General features: G+C 53.7%; 1 protein-coding gene across 1 annotated transcript in view; it reads right to left on the bottom strand.

Annotated features, from left to right (window-relative positions):
• ZBTB40 (zinc finger and BTB domain containing 40) overlaps nt 1–22,965 on the bottom strand; it is a 172,292-nt gene that overhangs the window by 7,349 nt on the left and 141,978 nt on the right. The window contains exons 17-21 of the mRNA XM_075329390.1: nt 20,302–20,466; nt 4,381–4,595; nt 4,120–4,297; nt 1,839–1,925; nt 1,301–1,524 (exon numbers count right to left, since the gene is read on the bottom strand). Coding sequence (XP_075185505.1) covers nt 1,301–1,524; nt 1,839–1,925; nt 4,120–4,297; nt 4,381–4,595; nt 20,302–20,466 — 869 coding nt within the window. The remainder of the gene's footprint in view (nt 1–1,300; nt 1,525–1,838; nt 1,926–4,119; nt 4,298–4,380; nt 4,596–20,301; nt 20,467–22,965) is intronic.

Genomic DNA, 22,965 nt, shown 5'->3' with positions numbered 1-22,965 from the left:
CTCTCTAGCTTCAACCCCCCCTCTCTAGCTCCCCTTCCCTCTCTAGCTCCCCTTCCCTCTCTAGCTCCCCCTCCCTCTCTAGCTCCCCCTCCCTCTCTAGCTCCCCCTCCCTCTCTAGCTCCCCCTCCCTCTCTAGCTCCCCTTCCCTCTCTAGCTCCCCCTCCCTCTCTAGCTCCCCCCCCTCTCTAGCTCCCCTTCCCTCTCTAGCTCCCCCTCCCTCTCTAGCTCCCCCTCCCTCTCTAGCTCCCCCTCCCTCTCTAGCTCCCCCCCTCTCTCTAGCTCCCCCTCCCTCTCTAGCTCCCCCTCCCTCTCTAGCTCCCCCTCCCTCTCTAGCTCCCCCTCCCTCTAGCTTCACCCCCCCTCTCTAGCTTCACCCCCCCTCTCTAGCTCCCCTTCCCTCTCTAGCTCCCCTTCCCTCTCTAGCTCCCCTTCCCTCTCTAGCTCCCCTTCCCTCTCTAGCTCCCCATCCTCTCTAGCTCCCCCCCCTCTCTAGCTCCCCCCCCTCTCTAGCTCCCCCTCCCTCTCTAGCTTCACCCCCCCTCTCTAGCTTCACCCCCCCTCTCTAGCTCCCCCTCCCTCTCTAGCTCCCCCTCCCTCTCTAGCTCCCCCTCCCTCTCTAGCTCCCCCTCCCTCTAGCTCCCCCTCCCTCTAGCTCCCCCTCCCTCTAGCTCCCCCTCCCTCTAGCTCCCCCTCCCTCTAGCTCCCCCTCCCTCTAGCTCCCCCTCCCTCTAGCTCCCCCTCCCTCTAGCTCCCCCTCCCTCTAGCTCCCCCTCCCTCTAGCTCCCCCTCCCTCTCTAGCTTCACCCCCCCTCTCTAGCTTCACCCCCCCTCTCTAGCTTCACCCCCCCTCTCTAGCTTCACCCCCCCTCTCTAGCTTCACCCCCCCTCTCTAGCTTCACCCCCCCTCTCTAGCTTCACCCCCCCTCTCTAGCTTCACCCCCCCTCTCTAGCTTCACCCCCCCTCTCTAGCTCCCCTTCCCTCTCTAGCTCCCCCTCCCTCTCTAGCTCCCCCTCCCTCTACTCCCCTTCCCTCTCTAGCTCCCCCTCCCTCTCTAGCTCCCCCTCCCTCTCTAGCTCCCCATATATATCCATCTATATATCTCCCTGTCATTCCTCTCTTGATCTCCTCCTCCCCTGTAATCTCTTTTTCTTCTCATGTTGCAATCCAATGATCAGACGTCCACCAAATCATGGTCAGCATCTACCTAACACACATTAACCAGGGACTACTAACCACCTTGAATTCCAGCAAGTGATTAACATTGTTATGAATGCTCAAAAAAAATAAAAATGATAGTACCTGCACAACTTGCGCATTTGCTGCCTGCTCCGCCAGTACTATATCGGGATGATCTGTTTCATAGTGTTTCTCCAGCTGAGTCTGAGACGTGAAGAGCTCCCCGCAGAGGTCGCAGCCAAACGTGTTCTCTGTCTCGTTGAAGTGGTCCGTGGATACGTGGTGCTGCAGGGCCCCCGGGAACTGGAAACACTCGCTGCAGTAAAGACACTGGAATGGCTGGGTCCCTGATAATGACAAGTATTATTAGAAACATAGAGAAAATGACCCAATAGAGGATTTTTAATGTAACGTTCCCATTAACTTGCCCTGATTTAAGCCCTTGGAGAGGGCTTAAATCAGAGACATATATAAATAAGGGTTAATTTTAGCATATATTATCAGTAGATGAGAATGACCTATAAATGATGACGTGACAACCTGGCAGTATTAATTGGATAGGTGAGATGTTTTGGTTCAGTTTCTTTCTGGGATATTTGCCCAATGTTTTGCTTTCCCCCCTCCCCATAGATGCAGCCCTCGCAGGCATGACCACACTTACCTGAGTGCTTGCACTTGATGTGCACTTGCAATGCAGCTGACGATGGGTATGTCTGCTCACATTTCTCACATTCATACGCCTTATTATCTGAAGAGGGACAGGATGCCAGAGACATCAGGTTACCCCAATTCTCCACTGGAGTGTATTTTTTAATAATAGATCTGTTATCACATGTCTGCACTAGTTATCACTCGTATACCCCATATACTTTTATACTGGAGCAGATTTCTTATAAATCAACATTGTCCTGCTCCTCTGTTAGTCTGCCTGGAAACGCATGAGTTAGCTGACAAATGAGCATTGCCATACCCCTTCTCCATGGTTTGTGCCCTTCTCTGTTTGATAGTGTCAGTACTGATTGAGCGGAGTCAGAGTACAGGGAGTATGATAGATCCAGGTTGTCAATCAATTCATACATTTCCAGGAGTATTAACAGAGGAACAGTTCAGTACAGCATTATAGGGAAGGTGCTCCAGCATTGGTATTTACAGGGGAAGGTTTACTTAAACAGATATGTTAACTCCTCTTTAAGATATCTAAATGATGCCCAAGGAAATTAAAGGGGTTGTCCTATAATCAGCATTACTCACCTCTCCATGGGATAATAAATTCATGATCCACCTATACGCTGATGACCGTCAGATCTACCGCTCTGGCCCAGACGTCACATCTCTGCTGTCCAGAATCCCGGAGTGTCTATCTGCTATATCCTCCTCCTCCTCTCACTTCCTAAAGCTCAATGTGGCCAAAACTGAACTGATCATCTTTCCTCCGTCTCACCTACACTCTCTACCTGATCTATCTATTACAATATAGCACCATGCTTTCCCCAGTACCCAAAGTTCAGTGCCTCAGAGTGACCTTCGACTCTGCCTAGTCCTTCATATCATACATCCAATCCCTAACCACCTCCTGCCGTCTTCAACTCAAAAATATTTCCAGAATCCGTCCTTTCCTCAATCTACAAAAATTCTAGTGCATGCTCTCATAATCTCCCGCCTGGATTACTGCAACATCCTCCTCTTTGGCCTCCCTGATAACACCCTCGCCCCTCTCCAGTCCATCCTTCACTCTGCTGCCTGAATGATCCACCTCTTTCCTCAACACCACCCCACTTCTCCTTTCTGCAAATCCCTTCATTGGCTCCCAATCCCCCACCGTATCCAATTCAAACTACTAACACTGACCTACAAAGCCATCCATAATCTGTCTCCTCCATATGTCTCCAAACTAATCTCCGGTCCTCCCAAGATCTCCTCCTCTCCTCTTCTATCATTCGCTCCTCATGCAACCGCCTCCAAGACTTCTCCCGAGCATCCCCTGTCTTCTGGAATTTGCTGCCTCAACACGTCAGACTATCTGCTACACTCGCAAACTTCAAAACGGAACTTGAAAACTCATCTGTTCAGAAATGCATATAATCTGACCCCACTACGTCACCACCGCCGGAGCTGTCGCCTCACCACCGCCGGAGTTGCCGCATCACCGTTGCCGCATCACCGCTGCCGCATCACCACTGCCGCATCACCACTGCCGCATCACCACTGCCGCATCACCACTGCCGCATCACCACTGCTGGAGCTGCAGCATCACCACTGCCGGAGCTGCAGCATCACCACTGCCGGAGCTGCCGCATCACCACTGCCGGAGCTGCCGCATCACCACTGCCAGAGCTGCCGCATCACCACTGCCAGAGCTGCCGCATCACCACTGCCAGAGCTGCCGCATCACCACTGCCAGAGCTGCCGCATCACCACTGCCAGAGCTGCCGCATCACCACTGCCGGAGCTGCCGCATCACCACTGCCGGAGCTGCCGCATCACCACTGCCGGAGCTGCCGCATCACCACTGCCGGAGCTGCCGCATCACCTACATGGCACCTACTGTCTCCTCCCAAATATCGTATAGAATGTAATCCCGCAAGGGCAGGGTCCTCTTCCCTCTGTACCAGTCTGTCTATTGTAATTTGTATATGTATTCTTCTCATGTACAGCACCATGGAATCAATGGTGCTCTATAAATAATATTTATAATAATAATGATCACTGGGGGATACAGGAGATGAAAGATTGAGTGCGAAAGTCCCATGTGAGCATAATTCGTGAGCTCAGAACCATCTCATTCATAGAGGACTTAGGGACCCCCATTCTTGTGGTCATACAGGGTCCCAGCAGTTGTAACCACCGTGGTATTGTGCACCAACATACTAGACATCCATGATGTGTTCACATAAGCAGTCGGCAGGTTATGTTGGTACAATCTAGAATGAGGTTTTCCTTACCGGTCACGCACTCCCCGGGATGCTCCATCTTGGTGTGCTTCTGTAGAGTTGATGGGTTTGTAAAGACCTGCTCACAGGAGCTGCACTGAGCGGACGAGAACTTGGAAGAACGGTGATTCTGTGCAGCGAACAGATCTGGGTGGTGAGTGCGGTTGTGGTACCACAGGCCAGACAGTTGCTGTGAATATTAAAAAAGACATCATTAGAGGACAGAACCTGGCTACAGTAGGAGGCATCGGGTGACTGGCGTGGATCGCTGACCTGGTACGCTTTGTCACAGATCTCACAGTTGTACGGCTTTCCTCCCACATGGGTGACTATGTGGCGCTCTAGCAGAGAAGGGGCACTAAAAATCTTTTCGCAGGAAGGGCAGGGGTGGTATTCCTTGGAATGTACTATCTGGATGTGCTGTCTGTTCTCTTCTAACGTAGGAAAACTCATTCTGCATTTCTGACAGTCGTACGGATCTTCAATGTCTGAAAATATACAATTAGACAACAAAAGTCAAGATGTGAGGCAGGTCTTACAATAAGGAAAGTTCAAAGAAACAACAGGTTAGACCCCATCATAAAATTATGGCAGTGAGAGAAGTTATTAAAGGGAACCTGACAGCGGAGCCATGCGGCTCAATTCACAACCATGAATCAGACACTGGCTGCCATCCCCGGGCACCAGACACTGGCTGCCATCCCCGGGCACCAGACACTGGCTGCCATCCCCGGGCACCAGACACTGGCTGCCATCCCCGGGCACCAGACACTGGCTGCCATCCCCGGGCACCAGACACTGGCTGCCATCCCCAGGCACCAGACACTGGCTGCCATCCCCAGGCACCAGACACTGGCTGCCATCCCCAGGCACCAGACACTGGCTGCCATCCCCAGGCACCAGACACTGGCTGCCATCCCCAGGCACCAGACACTGGCTGCCATCCCCAGGCACCAGACACTGGCTGCCATCCCCGGGCACCAGACACTGGCTGCCATCCCCAGGCACCAGACACTGGCTGCCATCCCCAGGCACCAGACACTGGCTGCCATCCCCAGGCACCAGACACTGGCTGCCATCCCCAGGCACCAGACACTGGCTGCCATCCCCGGGCACCAGACACTGGCTGCCATCCCCAGGCACCAGACACTGGCTGCCATCCCCGGGCACCAGACACTGGCTGCCATCCCCGGGCACCAGACACTGGCTGCCATCCCCGGGCACCAGACACTGGCTGCCATCCCCGGGCACCAGACACTGGCTGCCATCCCCAGGCACCAGACACTGGCTGCCATCCCCAGGCACCAGACACTGGCTGCCATCCCCAGGCACAAGACACTGGCTGCCATCCCCAGGCACAAGACACTGGCTGCCATCCCCAGGCACCAGACACTGGCTGCCATCCCCAGGCACCAGACACTGGCTGCCATCCCCAGGCACCAGACACTGGCTGCCATCCCCAGGCACCAGACACTGGCTGCCATCCCCGGGCACCAGACACTGGCTGCCATCCCCGGGCACCAGACACTGGCTGCCATCCCCGGGCACCAGACACTGGCTGCCATCCCCGGGCACCAGACACTGGCTGCCATCCCCGGGCACCAGACACTGGCTGCCATCCCCGGGCACCAGACACTGGCTGCCATCCCCGGGCACCAGACACTGGCTGCCATCCCCGGGCACCAGACACTGGCTGCCATCCCCGGGCACCAGACACTGGCTGCCATCCCCGGGCACAAGACACTGGCTGCCATCCACAGGCACAAGACACTGGCTGCCATCCCCGGGCACAAGACACTGGCTGCCATCCCCGGGCACAAGACACTGGCTGCCATCCCCGGGCACCAGACACTGGCTGCCATCCCCGGGCACCAGACACTGGCTGCCATCCCCAGGCACCAGACACTGGCTGCCATCCCCAGGCACCAGACACTGGCTGCCATCCCCAGGCACCAGACACTGGCTGCCATCCCCAGGCACCAGACACTGGCTGCCATCCCCAGGCACCAGACACTGGCTGCCATCCCCAGGCACCAGACACTGGCTGCCATCCCCAGGCACAAGACACTGGCTGCCATCCCCAGGCACCAGACACTGGCTGCCATCCCCAGGCACCAGACACTGGCTGCCATCCCCAGGCACCAGACACTGGCTGCCATCCCCAGGCACAAGACACTGGCTGCCATCCCCAGGCACAAGACACTGGCTGCCATCCCCAGGCACAAGACACTGGCTGCCATCCCCAGGCACCAGACACTGGCTGCCATCCCCAGGCACCAGACACTGGCTGCCATCCCCAGGCACCAGACACTGGCTGCCATCCCCAGGCACCAGACACTGGCTGCCATCCCCAGGCACAAGACACTGGCTGCCATCCCCAGGCCCCAATCAGACACTGGCTGCCATCCCCAGACACCAAATCAGACACTGGCTGCCATTCACGGGCACCAGACACTGGCTGCCATCCACGGGCACCAATCAGACACTGGCTGCCATCCACGGGCACCAATCAGACACGGGCTGCCATTCACAGGCACCAATCAGACACGGGCTGCCAATCACGGGCACCAATTCAGACACTGGCTGCCATTTCCGGGTACCAATTCAGACACTGGCTGCCATTCCCGGGCACCAATCAGACACTGGCTGCCATCCCCGGGCACCAGACACTGGCTGCCATTCACAGGCACCAATCAGACACTGGCTGCCATCCCCAGGCACCAATCAGACACTGGCTGCCAATCACGGGCACCAATTCAGACACTGGCTGCCATCCCCGGGCACCAGACACTGGCTGCCATTCACAGGCACCAATCAGACAGTGGCTGCCAATCACGGGCACCAATTCAGACACTGGCTGCCATCCCCGGGCACCAGACACTGGCTGCCATTCACGGGCACCAATTCAGACACTGGCTGCCATCCCCGGGCACCAGACACTGGCTGCCATTCACGGGCAGCAATTCAGACACTGGCTGCCATCCCCGGGCACCAGACACTGGCTGCCATTCACGGGCACCAATCAGACATTGGCTGCCATTCACAAGCACGACTCAGACACTGGCTGCATGATTTTAGCCCTGTATGTTTGACTCTGAAAAGCTGTGATTTTCATTTAAAAAAAAAAAACAATTAACAAAAATAAATAAATTAAAAAAAATAAAATAAAATAAAACCTACTTCAATAGCCAACTGGGAACCAAACTGCACAGGTGACTAGTTGAAAAGGCCGGTGCCCAGCGGCTTCTCTCCAGGAGGACACACCTTTCAAACTAGTCTTCAATGCCACTCGGTCCCTGACGGCTGTAAAATAAAAAATAAAAGTATATATATACAAAAAAAAGAAGGGAATTTTGTTACTTACCGTAAATTCCTTTTCTTCTAGCTCCTATTGGGAGACCCAGACGATTGGGTGTATAGCACTGCCTCCGGAGGCCACACAAAACATTACACTAAAAAGTGTAAGGCCCCTCCCCTTCTGGCTATACACCCCCAGTGGGATCACTGGCTCACCAGTTTTAGTGCAAAAGCAAGAAGGAGGAAAGCCAATAACTGGTTTAAACAAATTCACTCCGAAGTAACATCGGAGAACTGAAAACCATTCAACATGAACAACATGTGTACCCGAAAAACCACCAAAAATCCCGAAGGGCAACAGGGCGGGTGCTGGGTCTCCCAATAGGAGCTAGAAGAAAAGGAATTTACGGTAAGTAACAAAATTCCCTTCTTCTTCGGCGCTCCATTGGGAGACCCAGACGATTGGGACGTCCAAAAGCTGTCCCTGGGTGGGTAAAGAAATACCTCATGTTAGAGCTGCAAAGACAGCCCTCCCCTACGGGGAGGCAACTGCCGCCTGCAGGACTCTTCTACCTAGGCTGGCGTCCGCCGAAGCATAGGTATGCACCTGATAATGTCTGGTGAAAGTGTGCAGACTCGACCAGGTAGCTGCCTGGCACACCTGTTGAGCCGTAGCCTGGTGTCGTAATGCCCAGGACGCACCCACGGCTCTGGTAGAAAGGGCTTTCAGCCCTGATGGAACCGGAAGCCCAGCAGAACGGTAGGGTTCAAGAATTGGTTCCTTGATCCATCGAGCCAGGGTGGCTTTGGAAGCCTGCGACCCTTTGCGCTGACCAGCGACAAGTATAAAGAGTGCATCCGAGCGGCGCAGGGGCGCCGTGCGGGAAAAGTAGATTCTGAGCGCTCTCATCAGATCCAACAAATGCAAATCCAATTCATATCGATGAACTGGATGAGGACGAAAGGAAGGTAAGGAGATATCCTGACTGAGATGAAAGGGGGATACCACCTTAGGGAGAAAACCCGGAATCAGGCGCAGCACTACCTTGTCTTGGTGAAAAACCAGGAAAGGGGCTTTGGATGACCGCGCTGCTAGCTCGGACACTCTCTGAAGAGACGTGACCGTTACCAAAGAAGGGAATTTTGTTACTTACCGTAAATTCCTTTTCTTCTAGCTCTTATTGGGAGACCCAGACGATTGGGGTATAGCTACTGCCCTCCGGAGGCCACACAAAGCACTACACTAAAAAGTGCAAGGCCCCTCCCCCTCTGGCTATACCCCCCCGTGGTATCACGGGTTCTCCAGTTTTAGTGCCAAAGCAAGAAGGAGGAAGCCAATAACTGGTTTAAACAAATTAACTCCGAATAACGTCGGAGAACTGAAAAACCGTTCAACATGAACAACATGTGTACCCGCAAACAACCAAGAAATCCCGAAGGACAACAGGGCGGGTGCTGGGTCTCCCAATAAGAGCTAGAAGAAAAGGAATTTACGGTAAGTAACAAAATTCCCTTCTTCTTCAGCGCTCTATTGGGAGACCCAGACGATTGGGACGTCCCAAAGCTGTCCCTGGGTGGGTAAAGAGATACCTCATGTTAGAGCTGCAAAACAGCCCTCCCCTACGGGGATGTCACTGCCGCCTGCAGGACTCTTCTACCTAAGCTGGCATCCGCCGAAGCATAGGTATGCACCTGATAATGTTTGGTGAAAGTGTGCAGACTCGACCAGGTAGCTGCCTGGCACACCTGTTGAGCCGAAGCCTGGTGTCGTAGCGCCCAGGACGCACTCACGGCTCTGGTTGAATGGGCTTTCAGCCCTGAAAGAACCGGAAGCCCTGCAAAACGGTAGGCTTCCAGAATTGGTTCTTTGATCCATCGAGCCAGGGTGGCTTTAGAAGCCTGCAACCTCTTGCGCGTACCAGCGACAAGGGCATCGGAACGGCGTACGGGCGCCGTGCGGGAAATGTAGATTCTGAGTGCTCTCACCAGATCTAGCAAACGTAAATCCTTCTCATACCGGTGAACCGGATGAGTGCAAAAGGACGGTAAGGAGATATCCTGATTAAGATGAAACGAGGATACTACCTTAGGGAGAAACTCCGGAATGATGCGCAGCACTACCTTGTCCTGGTGAAACACCAGGAAGGGAGCCTTGGATGACAGAGCTGCCAGCTCAGACACTCGCCGAAGCGATGTGATCGCAACGAGAAACGCCACCTTCTGTGACAGGCGAGAAAAGGAAACTTCCTTCAGAGGCTCGAAAGGCGGCTTCTGGAGAGCAACTAGAACCCTGTTCAGATCCCATGGATCCAACGGCCGCTTGTACGGGGGTACGATATGACAAACCCCCTGCGGGAACGTGCGCACCTTAGAAAGACGTGCTAGACGCTTCTGAAAAAACACGGATAGTGCTGAGACTTGCCCTTTGAGGGAGTCTAGCGACAAGCCCTTTTCTAACTCCTATTGTAGGAAGGAAAGAAAGATAGGCAATGCAAATGGCCAGGGAGACACTCCCTGAGTAGAGCACCAGATTAAGAAAACCTTCCACGTTCTGTGGTAGATCTTAGCAGACGTGGGCTTCCTAGCCTGTCTCATGGTGGCAACGACCCCTTGGGATAATCCTGAAGACGCTAGGATCCAGGACACAGAAGCCACACAGTCAGGTTCAGGGCCGCAGAATTCCGATGGAGAAAACGGCCCTTGAGACAGTAAGTCTGGTCGGTCTGGTAGTGACCCCGGTCGGCCGACCGTGAGACGCCACAGATCCGGGTACCACGATCTCCTCGGCCAGTCTGGTGCGACGAGTATGACGCGGCTGCAATCGGATCCGATTTTTGCGCAGTACTCTGGACAAGAGTGCCAGAGGTGGAAACACATATGTGAGCCGGAACTGCGACCAATCTTGCACTAAGGCGTCTGCCGCCAGAGCTCTGTGATCGCGCGATCGTGCCATAAATGCCGGGACCTTGTTGGTGTGCCGAGACGCCATTAGGTCGACGTCCGACCCCCCCCAGCGGCAACAGATTTCCTGAAACACGTCCGGGTGAAGGGACCATTCCCCCGCGTCCATGCCCTGGCGACTGAGGAAGTCTGCTTCCCAGTTTTCTACGCCCGGGATGTGAACTGCGGATATGGTGGATGCTGTGTCCTCCACCCACATGAGGATTCGCCGGACTTCCTGGAAGGCTGCTGACTGCGTGTCCCTCCTTGGTGGTTGATGTATGCCACCGCTGTGGAGATGTCCGACTGGATTCGGATCTGCTCCCTTCTAGCCACTTTTGGAAAGCTAATAGGGTAAGATACCCTGCCCCGATTTCCAACTGAAGGGTGGACTCCTGCTGAGTCCACGTCCCCTGAGCCATGTGGCGGAGACAAACTGCTCCCCACCCTGACAGACTCGTATCTGTCGTGACCACTGCCCAGGATGGGGGCTATGGCAATGAGGTGGGAATAAGCCCCTATTGCAGAGAGTCCTCGGCCGTCAGGGAAAGGGAGACTTCCCGTCCAGGGAGGTTGACTGCCCATCCCATTGGCGGAGAATGTCCCATTGCCGTTGGCGCAGATGAAACTGCGCAAAGAGAACTGCCTCGATGGCTGCCACCATCTTCCTTAGGAAGTGCATGAGGCGCCTTAAGGGGTGCGACTGGCCTTGAAGGAGAGACTGCACCTCTGTCCGCAGTGAACGCTGCTGGTTCAGCGGAAGCTTCACTATGGCTGATAGAGTATGAAACTCCATGCCGAGATACGTTAGTGATTGAGTCGGAGACAGATTTGACCTTGCCAAATTGATGATCCACCCGAAAGTCTGGAGAGTCTCCAGCGTAACATTCAGGCTGCGTTGGCATGCCTCGAGGGAGGTTGCTTTGACGAGTAGATCGTCCAAGTACGGAATCACCGGGTGTCCGTGAGAGTGCAAGACTGCTACCACTGCTGCCATGACCTTGGTGCCCACCCGTGGGGCTGTCCCAGACTGAATGGCAGAGCTACGAACAGAAGATGTTCGTCTCCTATCACAAAACGTAGAAAACGTTGGTGCTCCGTAGCAATTGGCACGTGGAGATAGGCATCTTTGATGTCTGTTGAGGCAAGGAAGACTCCTCGAGACATTGAGGCAATGACGGATCGGAGGGATCCCATCCGGAACCGCCTGGCGTTCGCATGCTCGTTGAGCAGTTTCAGAACCAGAACAGGACGGAAGGAAGCGTCCATTTTTGGAGCCACAAAGAGATTGGAGTACAAACCCTCGCCCTCGTTCCTGAGGGGGGACAGGGATCACCACTCCTTCTGCTCTTAGAGCGTCCACCGCCTGCAGCAGGGCATCTGCTCGGTGGAGAGGTGGGGCCGTTCTGAAGAATGGAGTCGGAGGACGAGAACAGAACACTGTCCTGTGCACGTGAGCACAATGTCCGTCACCCACCGGTCTGTGACCTGTGGCAGCTAAATGTCCCCAAAGGCGGGGGAGTCTGCCATCAACCGCGGATGCGGAGAGAGAGAGAGAGAGCTGAGAGTCCTGAGGAGACCGCCTTGGTAGCGGTTCCTCCGACTGCCTTCCTTGGGCGAGATTGAGCCCGGCCGGAATCTGAGCCCGTCTGAGGTTTTGTAGCCCTTTTGCACGAGGACAATTGGGACCTGCCGGAGCTTGGGAAGGACCGAAACCTCGACTGTACTTTTAGGACAGCATTAACAGGGTAAGTCGCAGTGCAGACATTGCGGGGTTACGGACGCCTCTGTACAGATGTCCCTGCTCAAGGTCAGCTGCGCAAGAACAGCAGAAAAGGTTAGGTTGCCAATACGGCTGTGGATGCCGGAGCAACCGACACGCCGATAGCCTCCTAGACAGATTTCAACCAGAGTCCATCTGTCTGTGAATGGCATCTTGAAGTGAAGCCCCATCTCCAGTGCAACTATGGCTCTATATGCAAGCCTGGAGATTGGAGAATCCACCTTTGGACCCTGGGTCCAGCGCTGACCACGACAGGGGAAAAAAGGGATAACATGTATCCTAAAAACGTTTGGAGAAGACGCTTATCTGGTAAGCGTGGTGTTCCTGGACTGCTTCTCTGAAGTCAGCGTGGCCAGAAAAATACTCAATATCTGCGTGAGACACTGAAAAGGAACTTCTCCTGTTCGTCTCCTATCTCCACTGGGGGAGCTGAGGGAGAAAGATCCAACCTTCCATTGATGGACGGTATAGGATCATTCCGTATGGCGTTACCACCCGGTGTATCCGGATTGAGAGCGATGTCAGTAACAAAGCCCTGAAGAGCTGCCTTTTGTTCAAGTAGATTGCCCATGGGTGCAAGTCTCTATATTATGACTACTCCGTCCCTGTCCATGGACAGGGTTGACAGGAGATTTCTTTGGCCACAACTAGTAGAGCCCCGGCAGACGAAGTGCTAGAGACCCCGGCAGACGACGTGCTACAGGGGCGCATGCACACAATGGGACGGTGTCATGAACAGCATCCCATGTAGTAAAAACAGCACTGAAATCTGTGTTGCTTTTTTGCCGCTGCCGACTAGCTATCTAGAAGTATATAGCCAGGATTGGTGACCGTACATTGCAATGTATAGCATACAGGCATAAAGTACAAATGACCACTGCAGCACAAGCAATACAAGCAGCATAGAAGCCTGTGCCCTGGCACCCCTGCTCTTCTGCTGCTGTATACTAGTCATCTAGGGGAATATAGCCCAGAAGAGTGACCCTACAGTGCAATGTATAGCATACAAGCACAAGTACAAATGAACACTGCAGCACATGCAATACAAGCAGCATAGAAGCCTGTGCCCTGGCACCTCTGCTCTTCTGCTGCTGTAGACTGGTCATCTAGGGGAATATAGCCCAGAAGAGTGACCATACAGTGCAATGTATAGCATACAAGCACAAGTACAAATGCACACTGCAGCCCATGCAATACAAGCAGCATAGAAAAAAACCTGTGCCCCAGCACCCTTGGTTTTCTGCTGCTGTAGTCTAGCCATTCCAGAAGAATATAGCTAAGACTAGCGACTGTACAGTGCAATGTATAGCATATCAGCATAAACACAAATGAACACCTCAGTCGTGCAAAACAAGCAGCCTAGAAAGCCTGTGCTTTAGCACACCTGCTTTCCTGCTGCTGATGTGTCGCTCCCCAAGCGGGCATATAGCGACCTATGTAGTTAAAAACAACACATGTACACACTGCAGTTATATGTGGTCAGCACTATGTGTGCCTCTTACCGCCCGCCTATAAGCGGGTGTATGATCGCCACTGTCCTGCCTTGGAGCCCCGAGCTCTGCAGTAATGGCTGCCGGCTTCTTCCCCAGCTCGTGTGAGTAGGGGCGGGCCGTGGGCGTGCCCCCAAGGCAGAGCGGGAATCCGGCGTCCGACAGAGTGCAGTGAGAGGGCTGGAGCATGTAAAAAGGCTCCAGCCCTCGGCGCTGCTGATTGCTCAGCGTCTGTCCCCTTCCCTGAGTGACAGGGAGGGGGCGGGAACGAAGCGGCACTAGGCCGCAGAAGCCGGGGACTGGATTTATAAGCGCCGCCGCCGTAAAAGCGCGGTCGGCGCCCAGTCCCCGGCGAACTACAAGTCCCAGCCGCGCCGCCGCTCCCGGAGCGTCCGGCGCGGTAGTTCCCAAAACACAAAGTCACTCAGCAAAGCTGCAGTGACTGTAACCCTTTACTGTCCCCGGCGCACTAGCACACCCAGCAAGTCTGGAGTGTGCTGTGCCTGTGTGTACGGGGACACAGAGTACCTGTAATGGTGCAGGGCCATGTCCCTGAACGGTACTCCAGCTCCGTATCCAGCAGGTTCAAATGGGTCTGTGGATGGAGCCCGGCGTCAGAGCTTTGAGGCCGGCAGGATCCCACTTCCTCAGAGCCCCTCAGGGGGATGTGGAAGGAAAGCAGCATGTGGGCTCCAGCCTCCGTACCAGCAATAGGTACCTCAACCTTACAACACCATCCAGGGGTGAGAAGGGAGCATGCTGGGGACACTATATGTGTCCTCTTTTCTTCCATCCGAAATAGTCAGCAGCTACTGCTGACTAAAATCTGTGGAGCTATGCGTGGATGTCTGACCTCCTTCGCACACAAAGCTAAAACTGGAGAACCCGTGATACCACGGGGGGGTATAGCCAGAGGGGGAGGGGCCTTGCACTTTTTAGTGTAGTGCTTTGTGTGGCCTCCGGAGGGCAGTAGCTATACCCCAATCGTCTGGGTCTCCCAATAGAGCGCTGAAGAAAAAGGCCACTTTCTGTGACAGTCGAGAAAGTGAAAAGACATCCCTCAGAGGCTCAAAGGGCGGCTCCTGGAGAGCAAGTAGTACCCTGTGCAGATCCCATGGGTCTAACGGCCTCTTGTACGGAGGGACAATGTTACCAACCCCCTGCAGGAACGTGCGTACCTGAGGAAGTCGTACTATGCGCTTCTGAAAGAATACAGACAGCGCTGGGACTCGTCCGTTAAGAGAGCCGAGCGACAAACCTTTTCCCAAACCAAATTGTAGGAAGGAAGGAAAAGTAGGCAATGCAAATGTCCAGGGAGACACTCACTGAGCAGAGCGCTAAGATAAGAATATCTTCCACGTCTTGTGGCAGATCTTGGCAGACGCCGGCTTCCTAGCCCGTCTCACGGTGGCAATGACGTCTGGAGATAATCCTGAAGACGCTAGGATCTCGGACTCGATGGCCACACAGTCAGGATCAGGGCCGTAGAATTCAGTGGAAAAAACGGCCCTTGGGACAGTAAGTCTGGCCGGTCTGAGAGTGCCCACGGTTGGCCGACCGTGAGATGCCACAGATCCGGGAACCACGACCTCCTCGGCCAGTCTGGGACGACGAGGATGGCGCGGCGGCAAGCGGAGCTGAGCTTGCGTAGCACTCTGGGCAACAGTGCCAGAGGTAGAACACATAGGGTAGCTGGAACTGCGACCAATCCTGAACTAGAGCGCCTGCCGCCAGAGCACTTTGCTCGTGAGACCGCGCCATGAAAATCGGCACCTTGTTGTTGTGCCGAGACGCCATTAGGTCGACGTCCGGCATCCCCCAGCGGCTACAGATTTCCTGACACCATTCTGGGTGCAGAGGCCATTCCCCTGCGTCCATACCCAGGCGACTGAGGAAGTCTGCTTCCCAATTTCCTACTCCCGGGATGTGAACTGCGGATATGGTGGATGCTCTGTCCCCCACCCACATCAGAATCCGCCGGATTGCCTGGTAGGCTTGGCGATGCGTGTTCCGCCTTGGTGGGCGATGTCTGCCACCGCTGTGGAATTGTCCGACTGAATTCGGATCTGTTTTCCTTCCAGACACTGCTGGAAGGCTTGCAGGGCAAGATACAACTCCCAGATTTCCAGAACATTGATCTGAAGGATGGACTCCTCTGAAGAGAGTCCTTGACCGTCTGAGAAGGGAAACGTTCCTGTCTAGGGACGTCGACTCCCCAACCCATTGGCAAAGCATGCCCCATTGAAGTGGACGCAGATGAAACTGCGCGAAAGTGACTGCCTTTGCATGAGGCGTCTTAAGGGGTGTGACTGGCCTTGAAGGAGAGACTGCACCCCCGTCTGTAGTGAACGCTGCTTGTCCAGCGGAAGCTTCACTATCGCTGAGGGAGTGTGAACTCCATGCCCAGATATGTCAGCGATTGGGTCGGTGCCCGATGTAACCTTGAAAAGTTGATGATCCACCCGAAACTCTGGAGAGTCTCCAGCGCCACGTTCAGGCTGTGTCGGCATGCCTCTTGAGAGGGTGCCTTGACAAGTGGATCGTCCCAGTAAGGATCACAGATTGACCCTGAGAGTGCAGGACTGCTCCCACTGCTGCCCTGAACTTGGTGAAAACCCGTAGGGCTGTCGCCAGACCGAAGGGCAGGGCTACGCACTGAAGATGCTCGTCTTCAATAACGAAAACGTAGCAAACGCTGGTGCTCTGGAGCAATCGGCACATGGAGAAAAGCATCCTGATGTCTATTGATGCTAGGAAAGCTCCTTGCGACATTGAGGCAATGACGGAGCGGAGGTTACATCCGGAACCGCCTGGCCTTCACGTGCTTGGTGAGCAGTTTTAGGTCCAGAACGGAACGGAAAGAGCCACCCCTTTTTTGGCACCCCAATCAGATTGGAGGAAAAAACCGTGTCTTGTTCCTGAAGAGGAACAGGGATTACCACTTCTTCTGCCTGCAGAAGAGCATCGGCTCGGTGGGGGGAGGGGGGGGAAGTTCTGAAGAATCGAGTCGGAGGACGAGAACAGAGCTCTATCCTGTACACGTGAGACAAAATGTCTCTCACCCACCGGTCTGTGACCTGTGGCAGCTAAATGTCGCCAAGCGGGAGATTCTGCCACCAACCGCGGATGCGGAGAGAGAGAGCTGAAAGTCATGAGGAGACCGCCTTGGTAGCGGTTCCTCCTGCTGCCTTCCTTGGGCGTGATTGAGCCCGGCCGGAAACTGAGCCCCTCTGAGCCTTTTGAGTCCTTTTGGACGAGGACAATTGGGACCTGCCCGAGCCTGGGAAGGACCAACCTCGACTGTCCCTCCAGGACAGCATTACTAGGGTAAGTCGCAATGCAGACATTGCGAGGTTAAGGACACAACCTGCGGCACAGATGTACATGTGCTCAAGACCAGCTGCGCAAGCCCAGCTGAAATAGGATAGAGTGCCCATACGGCTGCGAATGCCGGAGCAACCGGCACACTGATAGCTTCACAGACAGATTTCAACCAGAGGTCCATCTGTCTGTCAATGGCATCTTTAAGTGAAGTCCCATCTCCACTGCAACTATGGATCTAGCCGCAAGCCTGGAGATTGGGGGATCCACCTTTGGACCCTGGGTCTAACGCTTTACCACGTCAGGGGAAAGGGATAACGTGTATCCTTAAAACGTTTGGAGAAAACGCTTATCTGGTAAGCGTGGTGTTTCTGAACTGCTTCTCTGAAGTCAGCGTGGCCAGAAAAATACTCACTATACGCATGAGATACTGAAAAAGGATTTCTCCTGCTGTAAAGCTGACTCCTCCACTGGGGGAGCTGAGGGAGCAATATCCAACCTTCCATTGATGGACGCTATAAGATCATTCACTATGGCGTCACCATCCGGTGTATCCGGATTGAGAGCGGTGTCAGGATCAGAGTCCTGAACAGCTACGTCTGCATCATCATACAGAGAGTACTGTGATGAAGTCGAGGGCCGTACTTAGGGAGCTCGCTTAGGCCGTCTGGGACTGTCGTCCGTGTCAGAGCCTGCACCCTGGGATGCATGGGACCCTCCTGGAGCCATGATTTGTTTCGAAATCAGGGTGGCCAGGGGCATTGAATCAACATTGCCCAAGGTCTGTCTGGACTAAGCGAAAACTGCAACTCCGTCCCTGTCCCTGGACAGGGATCACAGGTGGTTCTTTTGGCCACCTGTAGCAGAGACCCCGTTGAGTAATTGCACACACTGGGGGTCCTGGAACAGTACCGCATGCAGTAAAAGCAGCATAGAAAGCCTGTGCCTTGGCACCCATGCTTTTTTTTTTTTTTTTTTTTGTTGCTGTCTAGCCATCTAGGAGCATTAGCCAAGAATAGCGACCGTACAGTGCAATGTATAGCATACAAGCATGAAGTACAATAAACACTTCAGCACATGCAGTACAAGGAGCATAGAAAGCCTGTGCCTTGGCACCTTTGCTTTTCAGCTGCCGTTGTCTAGTTATTCAGGAGCATTAGCCAAGAAAAGCGACATACAGTGAATGTATAGCATACAAGCATGAAAATAACCACTGCAGCACATGCAATCCAAGCAGCATTGAAAGCTTGTGCCTTAGCACCCTTGCTTTTCTGCTGCTGTTGTCTAGTCATCAAGGAGCATTAGCCAAGAATAGCGACATGCAGTGAATGTACAAGCATGAAAATAAACTCTGCAGTACATGCAATCCAAGCAGCATTGAAAGCTTGTGCCTTAGCACCATTGCTGTTTGCTGCCGCTGTCTAGCCATCTAGGCGGGTAGACAGCCAAGAATAGCCCTTACAGTGCAATGTAAAGCATACAAGCATAAAGGACACATGACACTGCAGCACATGCAAGACAAGCAGCATATAGAGTCTGTGCTTTAGCACCCCTGATCTTTTGCTGCTGTTTCTAGGTCTGCATCCTGAATAGCGACCGTACAAAAGTACAACAGGACACTTCGGCATTAGTGGGTCAGCACTTTAGTTGCCGCTTACCGCCCGCACAAAAGCGGGTGTGTGGCGCCGGAATCCTGTGCTGTAGCTCAGCGCTTGTCTCCGTTTTCCCGCTCTGCGTGCCGGAATGGCTGCCGGCGTCCAGAGGAGAGGGGCGGGCCGAGGGCGTGCCCGAGACAAGAGCGGGAACCCGGCGCCCACTGTGTCTAGTGAAGGGGGCTGGAGAATGCAAATAAGGCTCCAGCCCTCGGCGCTGCTATAGAACAGCGTCTCCCCCTTTCCCTGAGTGACAGGGTGGGGGCGGGAACGAAGCGGCGCTAGGCCGCAAAAGCCGGGGACTAAAGTTAGAAGCGCCGCCGCCGTAAAAGCGCGGTCGGCGCGTCCCCGGCGCACTACAAGTCGCAGCTGCGCCGCCGCTCCAGGGGCGGTCGGCGCGGCGGTCCCCACACGTAAAGTCCCCCAGTAATCTGCAGGGATTATAAGTCCAGCGCACAGCGCTACAGTCCCCGGCGCACTAGCACACCCAGCAAGCCTGGAGTGTGCGTGGCCTGCCATACGGGGACACAGAGTACCTGAAAGTTGCAGGGCCTTGTCCCTGAACGGCACTCCCGCTCCACATCCAGCAGGTTCTATGGGTCTGTGGATGGAGCCCGGCCTCAGGGCTTGGTGGCCGGAAAGATCCCACTTCCTCAGAGCCCCTCAGGGGGATGTGGAAGGAAAACAGCATGTGGGCTCCAGCCTCCGTACCAGCAATAGGTACCTCAACCTTACAAACCGCAAGTGGGATGAGAAGGGAGCATGCTGGGGGCCCTAGTATGGGCCCTCTTTTCTTCCATCCGATATAGTCAGCAGCTACTGCTGACTAAACAGTGGAGCTTATGCATGGATGTCTGACCTCCTTCGCACAAAGCAGAAAACTGGTGAGCCAGTGATCCCACTGGGGGTGTATAGCCAGAAGGGGAGGGGCCTTACACTTTTTAGTGTAATGCTTTGTGTGGCCTCCGGAGGCAGTGCTATACACCCAATCGTCTGGGTCTCCCAATGGAGCGCCGAAGAAAAAAGTGTTCTCTCTGAAACATACCTGGCTGAAATCATGCAACCAGTGTTGGATACATGGTGCCTGTGGATCGGGCATAATATATAACAGCTGTCAGGTTCCCTTTAAAAAAGTTATACAACCCTATAAAAGGTAGCAGAGCTGTCATAGCCAACATAAAAGAAAATGAGAAGGGCGGTATGAGGTTAAAGGGGTTGTTGGGTCATCATAAATTTGTGAAAAATTGCAAGGTGGTGGTGAAAATGAGGAACTTTACAATTTACCTTATTAAAAACCCTTCTGCTCTCAAGAACAGAGGAATTTTAATATTACAGTTTACTTAGGATACCAACCACCACGACATTCTACCAAAAGTAGCCAGTTTCCTAGGCAAGCGGCGTGGCTTGCAACATTGGAGAGTTCACAGTTTGAACCAGCCACTCAGTTATGAGGCTGTTCCGAACTGCAAATAATCAGGAGCACTGTGCTGGGAGGCAGGGGAGCGTTGCGCTCCTGATCTGCCATAGTAGCCAACGGTCTCCTACTGATCCGCTGCAGTTAAGTATGAGAATTTGTTATAAGACACATTTTACAAATATTTCCTAAAATCTTATAAAGTCGTAAACACCTTTTATGTTAAGGAAAATCTAAAGCACTGCAATACTACATCTAATTTGAGGGAGTCCTCGAATGAATGACTGAGAGACTTACCATGGAAAGTCCGGAGGTGAATACTGAGTCCATTGGCTTGGCTGAATCCTTTCCCACATTCTCGACAGACGTACGGCTTGTCTCCCGTGTGTGTTCTCACGTGTCTAGTCAGCTCGATAGATTGTGCAAATACGGCATCGCAATACTGGCAGACATACATTTTACCTGGAATGGAAGGAGAAAGCGATGTTAGGAGACGGACGTGCGCTCCTTTCTGCATTGGACACAGCGCCACCTTGTGACAAATCAGGGTAACTGCAGTCATTGTGAGGGTAGTCCTGGGCTATTGGCCGTTTGTCCAGATGTAATAAAATGATCTGTGTGTGTAAATAATCAAAGTATAGATGTCATTGCATAATATCTGTGTGTCTATATGACACTCGCATAGAAGCTTCATAATATGATTCTAAGATGTGTATCCCGCAGTGTGTTCAAGATAATGAAGCCAAAAAATGGATTTTTGTGTACTCACCGTAAAATCGTTTTCTCTTAGCCATCATTGGGGGACACAGGACCATGGGTGTTATGCTGCCTATCCATAGGAGGACACTAAGTAGATGCAAAAGCATAGCTCCTCCTCTGCAGTATACACCCCCTGGCCGGGCCAGGCAACCTCAGTTTTAGTACACAAGCAGTAGGAGAAAAAGCCAGTAAAAACTTACCTCAACAGAGGAACATGAGAAAAGAAGATTCATAACCAAATAAGGTACTGAGAGAACCAAGGCCCAACAGGGCAACAGGGTGGGTGCTATGTCCCCCAATGATGGCTAAGAGAAAACGATTTTACGGTGAGTACACAAAAATCCGTTTTTCTCTGACGCCTCATTGGGGGACACAGGATCATGGGACGTCCTAAAGCAGTCCATGGGTGGGAAAATTAAAACAAGACAACGCAACCCAAGGACTAGGAACCAGTCCCAGACAGCGTGGAGCACCACCTACTGAGAGAGGTGCTCTACTGCCAGTTTGCAGAATTTTCCTACCCAGATTTGCCTCAGCTGAAAACCTGGGTATGGACTCTGTAATGCTTTGAAAACGTATGTAGGCTAGACCAGGTCGCAGCCTTACACACCTGTTCCGCTGAAGCCTGATGCCGAATGGCCCATGAAGCGCCAACTGCTCGCGTGGAATGAGCCCGCAGCCCACTAGGAATGGGCTTGAGATGCAAGCGGTAGACTTCCTGGATCGCAGAGCGAATCCAGCGAGCCAGGGTCGCCTTTGAAGCTGCCTGTCCCTTCTTAGGCCCCTCAGGAATGACGAACAAAGAGTCCGTTTTCCTAAAGGGGGCTGTCCTGGATATGTAATATCTGAGAGCTCTGACGAGGTCTAACGAATGCAGAGACCTTTCCACCCTATGAACTGGGTGTGGACAAAAGGAAGGCAGAACAATGTCCTCGTTCAAATGAAACGGGTTAGGAACCTTTGGAAGAAAATCCGGAAGGGGCGCAGAACCACCTTGTCCTGGTGAAAAATCAGAAAAAAAAAACTCGCGGCAAGAGCGTGCTGCTAGCTCCGAAACCCATCTGATGGACGTAATTGCCACCAGGAACGTTACCTTCCAGGACAGAAGAGCAAGGGAGGATTCCTTGAGAGGTTCAAAGGGGGACCTCTGGAGACCGTCCAGAACGAGATTGAGGTCCCATGGGTCCGGCGGCCGTTTGTATGGGGGAACTAGATGGGAAAACGCCCTGGAGGAAGGTCTTGACCTGCGGTTTTTGAGCCAGGCAGCATTGGTAGAAGATTGAGAGTGCCGAGACCTGCCCTTTAAGGGAACAGAGCCGACCTGCAGAAAATCGAGAATTCTGGGGATGGCCAGAGGCAGAGGCTGGACGTTAGTTTCCCTGCACCATGAAAGGAAGATTTTCCACGTACGGTGGTAAATGCGGGATGAAGCAGGTTTTCGGGCGCTGATCATGGTGGAGAAAACCGCGGGGGAGAACCCTGCTCTTGTTAATACACAGGTCTCCATAGCCATGCCGTCAGCTTCAGGGCTCTGGAGTTCTGAAGGGAAATGGGCCCTTGGGTCAGCATGTCTGGGATGTCTGGAAGGCGCCACTGTACGTCTACGAGCATTTGTACTAATTCCGCGTACCGGGCGCGCCTGGCCCAGTCCGGTGCTATCAGTATCACTGGGACTCCCTCTACCTTGATTTTCCTGATTACCCGTGGCAGCAGGGGTAAAGGTGGAAATATGTAAGGCAGGCGGAAGTGGTGCCAGGAGCAAACTAGAGCATTGCGTGACCTGGCTATGAACGTGGGTACCTTTGCGTTCAACCTTGAGGCCATTAGATCCACGTCTGGTGTACCCCAGCGAGTGCAGATGTGTAGGAACACTTCTGGGTGGAGAGACCACTCTCCGGCGGCCAGGCCTTGGCGAGTTAGAAAGTCTGTTGCCCAGTTCTCTACCCCCGGTATGTGTACCGCTGATATCACTGATCCCGACGATTCGGCCCAGCTGAGGATCTTGTGGGCCTCGAGATAAGCCGCTTTGCTGCGGGTGCCCCCCGCCGATATAGGCTACAGCTGTCGCATTGTCCGATTGGACTCGAATCTGACGACCCGCTAGCAGAAGGCAGAACGCTCTGAGCGCGAGGAAGATCGCGCGGAGTTCCAGGATGTTTATGAGTAGGAAAGACTCCTGGGGCGTCCAACGTCCTTGAGCAG

This window comes from Anomaloglossus baeobatrachus, chromosome 11 (assembly GCF_048569485.1).
Source record: "Anomaloglossus baeobatrachus isolate aAnoBae1 chromosome 11, aAnoBae1.hap1, whole genome shotgun sequence".
Lineage (NCBI taxonomy): Eukaryota > Metazoa > Chordata > Amphibia > Anura > Aromobatidae > Anomaloglossus > Anomaloglossus baeobatrachus.
This window is presented reverse-complemented; position numbering and strand designations above follow the sequence as displayed.